This window comes from Apteryx mantelli, chromosome 18 (genome assembly GCF_036417845.1).
Source record: "Apteryx mantelli isolate bAptMan1 chromosome 18, bAptMan1.hap1, whole genome shotgun sequence".
Taxonomy (NCBI): domain Eukaryota; kingdom Metazoa; phylum Chordata; class Aves; order Apterygiformes; family Apterygidae; genus Apteryx; species Apteryx mantelli.
In genome coordinates, this window is record NC_089995.1 from 9,071,334 (window position 1) to 9,083,467 (window position 12,134).

A 12,134-nucleotide genomic window follows, 5' to 3' on the forward strand; every position below is an offset into this window, starting at 1 on the left:
ACAATGCTTTGGACTCAGAATGAATCTTTACCATAGACATCCATCAAGCAAAATCTGCTATCCAAATCAGAATCTTTCTTAAACAGAATATCAAGGATCAGAAAAAAAAGGAGATTTAGTTTCCCTCATCTATTAGCATCTGATCATTAAAACTGCATCAGAGTAAGCTATTCTTGATCTAGGAAGAATTTCCATTTTCCAAAGACATTATAATGATACCTGTCACCAGCATGACCTTGCAAGGGAGAGTAAACCTTTCCCTCACCAGCCCTCCCTTCCTGTAATGAACAGGGAAAGCCAACAGACAACAAGGCGATGAGGACATGGGTTCATGCTGGAGTTGGTTTGGGGCTAACTTACCAAGGTTGAGTTGAATTAATAGTTCAGCTTTAATCAATGCATCCTGCAACCATCTGGCACAAACTGTATGTTGTTTCTGTCAATAATGGGCTTAGGTTTCTTCTAAGCTCTTTAGGCAGGGATTTCATTATGAAATTGCAATAGTAAGTCGGTTTGATACAGGGCACATTGATATAACCAGGAGTCAAAACCTAGAGGGAAAATGGTCATAAGGCACATACGAAATCTGACTCTCTGGCACCATGAAGGAAGGTTAACTGCTACTGTAGGTCATTTAATCTTTAAACTGCCATGGCATTAGTTTTCTTGAGATCATTTCATTTGAATGAATAAATAAAAGATCTGTGCATTTTTCAAATCAAAACCCTTCCCTGTCACATCACTTTGTCACAAGAGCAAAGGCAGGTTTATCATAGTCCCCCTTCAGAACCTGTTAAACTGCACATATCAAGAGCAAGTTTCTGAACAAAGCAACATTTTTTTGTTCCCCGAAGTGCAGGATAAGAAAGTGCATGGTGTGGGAGCAGTCTCCCTTTCCTCAAAGGCACTAACTCAATTACAGTTATAACAGTCAGTTATGAGAGCCTGAAAACTGTGAATGTTTCCTCTGTGGTGTCTTATGAGCTAGCCCACGAACAAACAGGCAGACCAAAAAACTGTTTTGTTATCCCAGTACTAAAATAAAATTTAACAAGCTCTTCAAATGACAGAGGCATCTGTGGATAAATAACACTATATGTTAAGTCTCCCCTTGAGGTCAGTAACCTCCTTTAATAAAAGTGCTGTAATGACAAGGCCCTATATATCAACAGTCTTTAATACAAAAACATATGATCTAATCTGCTTCCCCAGTTTGAGAGCTAATGCAGAGTGACAGATCAGTGAAAGGTAAGAATCCAGCATACTCTTCTGTGAAGTCTTAAATAGGCCAGCTTTAAATATTTTAAACAGCGTTAAACCAGCCAACCAAAACTTATTTTTTTCAGCTTGCTTCCAATACAAACATGGAATTGTGGAAAAAAAAGTAGGAATTGATTTTTCTGTGGCAGAAGATTAGTTACGTGTTAATCAGCAACTGGAACCTCACCAAACCACCTTTTCTTGAGTTGGAAACCTTCTGGTGTGTCATTAGCTGATGTACCAAGGGAAGTTATGCTTTGAAGTGTCAGTATTTTACTCAGAAAATGGTCTTTTACCTGCTTAAAATCACTGATAGGAAATAAATACGACTTAACTAAGTCTGAAATGTCTAAGTTATTTAAAAAAAAAAAATCCATGGGACTACTGTGAAAAATATGAGCGTTTTAACAATTCGATGCATTCAAGCTGCTTGTTGGACAAAGTGAAGCAAGAACTAGGTTGAAATTCCACTAGGAATTTGTGTGGTATCCATAACTTTGCTTAGTGTCTCTTCAAAGTTCACTGCAGGGATAAGATGGATATTTTGACTAATAAAATGGAGAAAACACACTAAAACTGCACATATTTTTAATCAGGTCTTGACACTGAGGAAAAGCTTACAAATGTGAAGAAGCTAAAAGGTATCCAAACATCCATGTAACCTAGTTACCCCAAAACTGAGAGGGAAGACGGATCACACCTCTAGTCTTCTCATTCACTGAGAATGGAGGCTGGAAGAGCCAAAGTGATCAGGATGGAAAGAAACTTCCCAGGAACCCAGAAAGTTTGAGTTAAACTGACAGCAGTAAATATCTTCTTCAGTACAATCTAGATTTCAGGATAGATAGGAGTATTCACACAGAAATATTCCAATTTGAATGCACAAAACAACTTTAAAGACAAAATGCACAGATTTTTATATGCACATTTGTCATGATTTGTAAGATACACAATATTGCATATTGTTTATATTTCTTGTTAACTAAAGAAATGCCCAATTAGATCATCATCTAATTCATCATCAGTGACAGCAGTGTGAAGAAATTTATCTTGCCCACTATTCGCAATAGATATGTTCCTGAACTTAATTTCACATTTTAATATATTAGAAAAAAAATCTTTGCTATAATCCTGGGGAGCTGATTATATTTACAAAGGTTACAAACAAAAGAACATCTAATAACGAAAAATGTTTAAATACATTCAATTCTCCAAAGGTATTCCTAGATTTCCGGTAATGTACATTTCCTATATTATGTAGGAAAAAGAATTATGAAAATCCAGTACTGGAATATAATTATCTGTACTACTACAAGAATGCATTATTAACTGCTCAGTATGAGGCTAAAACAGAAATTTGCTAAAAAAAAAAATCAATTTAACAGTTGTTTTAAAAAATAATATTGACTTTCTCATTAATTGTATTTTATTGTCAGATATAATCTAATTAACATTTGTTTTAAGGAGCTCCAGTTGAGGACCTTATATTAAGCTCCAGGTGACTTAGTCTACTCTGAAGCAAAATTTCCAAAATATCCACAGGCAGATATGTTAGCTGGACCCCTGGAATGTTAATTAATACTCTCCCCTAAAGCCTATTAGCATCCTATCTGAACCTTATTAGACAGCCTTTTCACATCTTCAATTCCTCTTTTTGCCTGCGTTTCATTTTAATGAAGCTCTAAGGCCCTAATCTCCATGTATGATAACTAAGAAATGGTATCTTCTGTGCCACATTTGTAGTTTTTCAGTGGGATAGGTAGGAGCATATGAATCTCCTCTCACTAAGATTTCTCTGTCATCACTGAAATGTCTTCTACATAATCAGATCTTTCTCCAGATATAACTAAATAAGCTGGTTGGTTAAACTACAGCAACATGGTAGTCAAATCTAATTAAACTGGAGATGCTGAGTCTCCCACACAGGGGACATCAGCATTAGACTAACTTGGACTTGCATGGCTCTAATGGGGAAAAAAAGATCTTTGGTTCTAATTAATTCTTTCTCCTCGTCAATATATTCCTCTTCTTCTTTATATTCAGCTTGTCAGTACAACTCTCTTGATTAGGCAGTCAGCTGAGTGTATATGTTTCAGTAGCTCTTGGTGTTCTCATTTGCCTTCTCCCATTTGTATCCATCACAATTTGCACCGGCTCTCCTGTGACCTGGAGATCCTGCATGCCCTTCAGCAGTCCCTCATCAGTCCTTCCTTTTTTCAATATAATGCTGGGGTTTGGCTTCCCAAGTAAAACACATGATTAACAGCAGTACAAATAAAGAAAAGGAAGGTGAACTCCTTTCCTGAAAGGACATCTCCTTCTGGCAACCCCCACCTGCTGCTGGTACATCGTTAAATCTATCCTAAATTAAACAAAGGCAAGGCTGTTAGAGCACTTGAAATGGTGTTGCATTCCCTTTTGCTTCAAAAGTAGCCCCAGAACAAAAATAAAAGCTACAACATCCATCAGTTACAGAACATTCTTAGAAATAGCTGAAATCTCAGTTATGCAGAGCTTTCTCTACTACTCTTCGACAGCTTCCATGTTTTCCTTAGCTTTTATTTGTAATTCACATCTTGTTTCCACCTTTCTTAAACACATTAACCGCAGTCCCCACAAATGGCAATTCTGATTAACTCGGACAGCTCACCAGACAATAGACAAGAATAAAAATTAATTCAAACAAATATTGGGTCTCATGAAGCCATTAATGGCAAATGAGGAATATCAAATCTCAGCTTCATCAAATGGATTTTCTTCAGTTAGATCCTAATTTGAAGGGACACATGCCCATTATGCTTGAAATTGGGAAGCATCAGATTATCAGAGAAGAGAAATACACTGCCCAAAGGACTTTGGCAATTGCATCAGAAACAAGCAGGCTAGCGCAAAGCGGAAAATGATAAATTTTTTAGGACCACCTTCTGAGCCTGCAAGATAATGTACTTAGATCTTTTTTTGATATACATTATTGAAACTGCTTTTTTTTGTATTTTGTCTTTTGTGACCAAAATAATCATTTCCTCCAAAAACCAGTAACAAGCAAAGAAATCCTTCTGATCTTGCTCATTTGAACTAAATTTGTATTTGTGGAGTTACTTCCGTAACAAGATTTCTCTTTGAAAAAATTGCAAAATTTACAGTATTGCAGACATGCAGTAACACTGATCAAAAGGAAGCACCTGTAAGAACACTGCCACACTGCTGTCATAAACCTCTCATTTAGAAGGATAACTGTATACATAATAAAAATTAATTAACTCTACTATTTCGTTCCATTTTTTCTGCAAGGTCTGTTTTCTGATTTTTTCCATCTACAGTACAAATTTGATGTAGCAACCCTCAAAAGAAACAAACCACACATATACAAGCTCTCACCTTTCAGATGAATCAGGCTTTATACCCACTTAAAACTGTATTTATAATGTAAAATTATTGAATATTAACTGCTTTGTCTTAATCACTTCTCCTAAATACAGATAACATTCGGTAAATATAAGCTTGTTTGGGAAACAGAACAAAACCCAAACTCTGTTAATTCATTATTCCAAATCATTAGGCAAAGCGTATGTTTAATCTTCATCTCTTCAACAATTAACATATTGTTGAGTAAGACAGCAGAATCTTTGCATACTAAGTGATTTTGGTCAGTAATTAACTACACATCTAAATGGACAATAGCGAGAACAGTATGTATATGTTAGGTAACATTTAAGTAATTAAAATTAAAACTGTAATTGCAATGAATGTCTGCAATTACACAAAGAATTTGGGTAATTATATGGTGCAATAATCATTTATGAATTTAAACCTACTGCTTTGGCATGCAGCTTCCCAGGTTACACATGCAATTGCCAGAAGCAGTTTGGGCGCGTAGATGAACACAGACAGGCAGGAATCTCACGTTTCCACAGAAACAGGAAGTTTGACATTTTAGGTTGAAACTCCCATTTGCTATCCTTGAATTGCATGCAACTGCGAAGTATTTTCCACATAAATGTAAGTTTTAACTTTTACTACTTGTTCTTTCTATCATATTTCCACATTGAAAAAAAAAAAGAAGATAATTAGTTTGAAAGCAAAATCTAGTTGCAAGGAAAAGCAGTACCATACTCGTTAGCTAAAATTCTCTTTATCTTAGGCTCTTACCAAGTTCTACATCCTGATCATCAGTAAGAACAAGGATGATGTTTGGACGGATGTTTCTACGGTCTCTTTGAAATCTTCCCTTCAGACGCTGATTTAACAGGAAAGCTGAACTTCCATCCAACAGTGATAAAACAGTCATCATGAATAATCCAAGGACAATGCTATGCTGTGCCATATTGTGCTGATTTAGTGTTTTCTCTGAACAAGGTGGGTTAACGTCTTCTATTTCTTTTTTGTTTGCAGAGCTGCTGCAAGGGAGAGGAAAAACAACATTTATTTCCCCCCAAAAACCTTTACAAAGGAACAGCAAGTTTCTCCTCAAAGAAGTAAAAATACAATATACCTGAAATAATCTAACTCCTAAGAAAAAAAACAAAGGACCTGAAGTTTTATTTAGGGCCAAGTAAAGTAGAAACTTGAAAAATTCACATTTCATAAGTTTTTACCTACATATGCCGCAAAATTTTTACTCCGTACTGAAATTTAGCAATAGGTTCAAGAATTTAGCAGGGGATCAAAATTTTTGCTTTGATACTTTTTAAAAACAACCTTCTTCCTTAAGTTTTTGGGATGTTTTGAGTTGACAGTTTTGTTTACTGTATCAAAAATGGAGATGTTGAAGAGGAAAACATGCCTATCCACATTTTAAAATGGGACTGCAGTAAAACGTATGGAGTTAACAACACGTGTAAACTCATAGAGGATCCTCAAACAGAAGGCTATTTCGGACTTGACGTGAACCGTTTTCTCTTACAGATTTCATCAGAGTGCAACGGGCTGCCCGAGTCTTGGAACTATGGGATGATAGTGTTTGAAGTCTACTACAGCTTTGATGATACTGTGATATCCTTTCACGGTATCTATTGGTTTCCATATTTTTTATTATTATTAATAAATACATTTTAAGGCCCACTCCTGCAAACTTTGGGGAATGGAGGCACTGAAGTTTTTTGCACTGCCTATGGCTTCTCTCCATCATAAATATAATACTGCAAAACTGACTTATTTGCAAAACAGAGCACAACACTCTGATCCTGCGCTTGTTAAGAGTCAATAAAAAATTCCTAGTGATTCCTACAAGGATATCCCTAAAAATGAATAAATATATTGAAGCATTTTTGAAATCTTAGTTTGGTTGGTGATCTTCTGGTATAAAAGGATTTTCTCTTGCTGTCAGAAGTCAAAATACCAGTATGAAATTGTATTGAAAATATCAAGTGCTAATTATTTCTTCAGATCCATTGATCAATGAGCCAGTTTTTGATGAATTCCCTACTCGCTGCCTGCCTTTTCTTGGACTGGTGCCAATGATCTCTTGTAATGCAGTAGAAATCAATTAAAAATGACACAAGGGAGACTATCTGCTTTTCGTAAAGACCAGAAATGCCTTAGCAGAAAGAACTTAGCAGTGTGTTTTACCCAAAGAAATACACTGGCTATTCTGTTCCTAAAGCCACTTGGGAAAACAGTTTTTCCTCCAGCAGATTATTCCATAGCCACATTATTACTTCATCTCTGTCAGTGTCTGCTCTTGGAGATAAACTTTGATTAAGAATGTTCTCCCGCAATAGCAAAACCACTGGTCTGAAAAATTATACTCAGCTTCTACGCTTATTTAAAAATACATACTGAATTTTCATACAAGTCAACAGATACATCACTATAGTATGATGCAATATTTATTAAGGCTATTTTCCAAAAGAGTACACTAATAAGGTTTTAATGAAAAGAAAAATCTTTCTGCCTTACTAGTCCCTTCAATAAATTTCATAGGTGGGTGATATTAACTTGCTTTATAGAAACAATTACTTTCAGAAGTTTTAGCACCTATTCCAATGGATAGGGAAAGGGGAAAAACTTCCTAAAATTATAGTTACAACTTCAGTACCTCTGCTGCTGCTCAGAGGTTTGCCAGGCTATAGCAGCAGGAGCACCAACACGTCTGATCAGTTTTCATTCCTCACATTCAGAATTCCATCTGCAGCAGTACAACTGGGAAGAACCATGTCAGACTCAATGTGTCGCTACTATCTAGAGTAGTCAAAAGCAGCCTGAGAGGCAAACCTGGAGCTGTTTCAAAAGGGGAAGAAAAACAAAAAAAAGTTAGTTTAGCAGGCATATATTCCTGGACACCAGCTTTTGGGGAGCGGCAGCAGAGAAATAGCTCCTGCTCTTCAGAAGTGACCAAGTATGCACTTCCATAAACAAAAAAAAAATTGAAAGGATAACATAGAGGTTTTCATTACACACGCATTTTTCCAAAGTCCTAAAGGTTAATTTTGGGGGTTTTTTTCTGCTCTATACTAGCTAACTGCTTCTCTAAGTAACGGCTTTTTGCTGACTTGCAGCTTGTAGAAGGCTGTACATTCTTGTTATATCTGATCATACCTATATCCAGGGAAAAGTACTGTGCAAACGACAGCCTTCCTCGCATTTTCCTCACTTCTTTGAGCCAAATGCCTGGAAGTAACCTTGTGGCCTCATTGCCTCTCTCCCCTCAGCCTTTTTCCTCGTAGTTTCTTCCCCCTCTCTCACTCCGCTGTATCTAAAAGTAGTCCCCAGCTCAGAGAGCTCCTTCTCTATCAATAAAATACTTAGCGCATTTGGGGAGGTACATAAACTGCTCTTCCACGGCTATTTTATCCACGCTTCTATATTTATGGTTAAAAGAATTACAGTTATCTCTGAGCGGATACTGCGGGTGGAGGAGAGAACTTCATGCCAAGTGCAACAGGCATCTTCTCCCGAACCTGTTCTCTCCTCCTCAGCCCCCCTCCTCACCGCACATTTCTCAGCTAATCTGATGTGTTAGGTTCCTATTATTATCAGCGTAAGTACTGCTAGGAACCAGCTCAAAGCATATAATTATGTGCAAAACTCATACCAATAACTAGGTAAGAAAAATTAAAGCAATTTTAGAAAATAACCTATTTTTTGTAATGTGTATTCACACAAGATAAATAGGGCACTGCTAACAGCATATTTTGCAGTGAAATCTAAAAGCCAGCTTTAAATAGCTCTCAAAATGGCAGCAGAAGAGTCCCTTGCACAGACTGCCAGCTGTCAAATGGAGATTGATTTTTTTTTTTAACCCCTAGTCTTTGGCGAACTTCAGGGAAAAAATATGACATAAGGTCTCTCTTCACAATTCTTTCCCCACCTCTGTCAAGAAGTTTAATCAGTGACTCAACAGAAGTCAGAAGAGCTCCACGGCAATGCCCCGATCTGCCTTCACTTCTAATATAGCACCCTCTCCAATGATGCATTTTGATCTGAGCGGTACAGATGGTCCATTGCTTTATGTGCCTCTGCAGGCCATCCTCCAATATTAGAGATGCTTAATCTGCAGCGGCTCCCATGAGAATTAGGTATGCCTCTTCTTTTCTTCCAGCCTACATATATAAACTTGACAAGTCTGGTCACTCCTGTTTATATTTAGGCAAGTGCTATCAGAAATTTATGAAATGCTCTTCAGCTGGGGCATCTAGCCAAGCTTTATTAAGCCGATGAAACCTTCTAGCAGGCTGCTTTAGAGAAAGTCTGGTCTTCTTATTTTCCATAGTTTACGGTTGAGTCTAACAAGTCCCTGACTCCCTTCACTGTCTAAATTAGATACAGCTGCCTCTTTTTGTTCCTCACTCCTGCTTGTACGGGGAACGAGAACAGAGACAAACTCAGTTCTCCCGTGCAGCCACACAGGACATTAAGACTAACTCACATTTAAAATGTTGAGGAGACAAAACCACATTTTACTGCATTTATTCTATTTATCAAACAATGTAGCCAAGTTCTGTTCCCAAGTAGCATTTACACCAGGGAAGGACTTTTTTTTTTTTTTCTTTTCCTTTTTCACCATTGCCTTCAGTCATTATTGTCAGCTCTACTGTGGCACAGGCAGGATGCACAGGGATGGCTGGTGTCAGCTCTACCCCCAGATGGTCTTTTTTAACCTGCTATTGATTAGCACTACTTGGCACAGAGGTAACAGGCACTGTGCGAGAAACTGTAGCAACCGACAGTCGCCTGTACCCGCCAGCCCTCCCAACCCTGCTCATGCTAGTACAACTGAACAGAAAACGTTTCCTACAGTCACTAGCACGACTGTCCTGAGCGTAAACCTAGTGCAACTTCGCTGTAGTCAAATAATTGTATTAATCTAACATAGAGCAGAATCCGACTCTTGCTGTAGTAGAAAGGCACAAGCATTTAACAAGCTAATTCCTATATCAAAAATATGTTACATTTACAATAACTGAATCTTAAAAGATTGGCTTGCTACAAGCACCTCCTCCCCCCCCCCCAAAAAAAAAAGGTAAGGCAAGCTCAGCTTGCTAGCAGCTGCGATGGAGCAGGATAGCAGTGTGTAAGCCACAAAGGACAACTGCAAAAAGCAACTCACACCTGCTCTGAATATGGCCGAGCCAATAGCAGGTGCATTATTTAAGTGGACTTAGGTGTGCCATTTGGCCAATGTTTAAATTCATAGAAATACATGGTGCTGGATCCATTCCCTAGCAACCAACCCAATTAAACAAGCACTTCGTCAGTTAAATGGATTCTGAGGTGCTGCTGCTCCTTTAACTCTTGAGTCACTGCTGTGCATCCCAGGCTTGGTTATGATGCTCCTTCTTTACTAAAAGTGTTAACCATCACTTAAAACTATTAAATTTTGTTTGTAGGAGATAAAAGCAATTTTACACGTAAATTGGGAGGATTCTTGTTTGTAATCAAACGGGTTCCCAGGGGAAGGAAGGCTAGAATCATGATACGTGCTGTAATCTAACGACATGCTTTGTTTTCTTGTAGTTTTATACTGATTTTTCTTCCAGCCAAAAGTTTACAAGAAAGTACAAAATGAAACCCCCAGTGCTAAATATGACTCTCAAGATTACAGCTATACTCACTTACCTACACAAACTATGGCTAAAGTACTTTTATTTGCAAATATCTGCCCTTTCCTTCAGAAGTGAGGAACCCAGCTTCCAGACTTCTAAGAGCTCTAAATCACTATTCGCATGCGCTCTTTTGAATTGTTCCCCTTACGCTAGTGAATTCTATATCAAAGCTAAACATTTATAAAGGGAAGGTTTACTCTCACTGCAGAATCTCTCCCCTCATCTATAACTTTATTTTACATAATGATTTAAAAATCCAGTTATTTTCCCTAGGATCTTTAAAGAAAACCACTTTCAATAGCGTGGTATACTCTCCATGAATCCATATGATTCTTTCTATTACACTGCTTATATATTACAGCAGAGCTTCCCAGTAATACTTAGTTAGTCCTCATGTAGGTTAAATTGCTATTTGGATCCCCAACATCCATACTAATAAACATACTTTTCTGCAATACACACAGTGATGACCCCATAACAACCTGATAGAGATTAGTGTTATTTCTCCATTATACATGCTATCTTCACGTATTTATAAACTACAAAAATATACTAGCTTTAGAGATAGTTACATTAAGCACAGCAATAACTACAGAATTTTACTACTAAAAACACCAAAGTGAATGAATGCAAGAGCTTTAAGAACAGTAGGTAAGAACAGTTACTGTTATGCAGACGCATCCTATCTAGTAAACAGATTTTTTTTATAGTTGTATACAGAAAAAAAACCCCGTGGTCTATATGCACACACGCAGACACTTACACCCATACATTACCCGGATGCACACGGTAATTTACGAAATGAGGAGCGAAGTGCTGAGGCACCAGTTGCCTTTGGCGAGGCGCACAGAGCCCAGGCGCGGCCACCCCTCGCCCACCACGGGCAGGGGACCTGGGCGGGGGGGACCTGGGCGGGGGGGACCCGGGCGCCCAGGGCCGCCTCCCCCCCAGCAGGGCCAGCAGCTACCGAGCCGTGAGCGGGCCGGCACGGAGCGCCCAGCCCGCCGGTGCCCCGAGCCCCCGGGGGGCTCCCGCGCTCCGCGGCAGCGGGGCGCAGCTCCCCCAGCGGCGCGGCCCCAGCGCCTCGCCTCGGCCCCTGCCTCCGCCGGGCCGGCGCCCGCCGCCCCCCGCCGCCGCGCTCCCAGCCCGCTCCCCTGACGCCGGGCGCAACTTCCAGCGCCGCCCCGGTCCCCTGCGCAGCGGAGCGCGGCCGGCCCAGCGCGCCGCCCCCCGCCCCGGCTCCCCGCTGCCGCGGCCTCCAGGAGCCCCGAGGTGGCGGCCCGGAGCCCGGCTCCGCCGCGCACTCACCGGCGCCGCCGCGGCGCTCAGCCGTGCCGCGCTGCGGGCGGCGCTCTCGGCGCTCTCGGCGCTCGCCCGCGGAGCCCGGCGCGCGGCGGGGCGGAGAAGCGCATCCCGCGGCCGCGGCGCCGGGCAGCGCCGGAGCCCGCTGCCAAAGCAACCCTTAGAGGAAGCGCTCGGGCGGGCGCTGTTCCCCCGCTTCCTCCTCCCTCCACCTCCTCCTCTGCCTTCTTCTTTTCCCGTCTAAAAAGTTCCTTCACCTCGAGGATCCTCCTCCTGCCTTGACGCAACGCCCGGCGGCCCGCAGAGGAAACCTGTTCCGCCAGCCGCGCTCGCCCGAAGGCCGGCGGCAGCGCTGCGGGCTGCGGCTCTGCCCCGCGCCCCCGGGGGTGCCGCTCCGCGGGGGCCGCCGCGGCTCTGCCCCGCGCCCCCGGGGGCCGCCGCCCGCGAGCCGCCCCGGCTGCACCAAGCCCCTGGAGCGGAGGGGGCGGCGAAGGGCGGAGCGGGTTAGCGGCCCGCGTCGCTTGGGCT

General features: G+C 41.0%; 1 protein-coding gene across 6 annotated transcripts in view; it reads right to left on the reverse strand.

The window, feature by feature from the left end:
• Positions 1 to 12,134, reverse strand: part of SULF2 (sulfatase 2) — a 174,820-nt gene that overhangs the window by 58,782 nt on the left and 103,904 nt on the right. Inside the window, exons 1-3 of one of the 6 annotated variants that reach the window (XM_067307536.1) lie at positions 11,864 to 11,915; positions 7,298 to 7,479; positions 5,410 to 5,657 (exon numbers count right to left, since the gene is read on the reverse strand). In XM_067307536.1, coding sequence (XP_067163637.1) covers positions 5,410 to 5,584 — 175 coding nt within the window. In that variant the 5' untranslated portion in view covers positions 5,585 to 5,657; positions 7,298 to 7,479; positions 11,864 to 11,915. Of the gene's footprint in view, positions 1 to 5,409; positions 5,658 to 7,297; positions 7,480 to 11,067; positions 11,124 to 11,612; positions 11,661 to 11,863; positions 11,916 to 12,134 lie in introns of those variants that run through there. The other 5 variants (XM_067307537.1, XM_013961814.2, XM_067307539.1 and 2 more) reach the window with 5 other exon arrangements.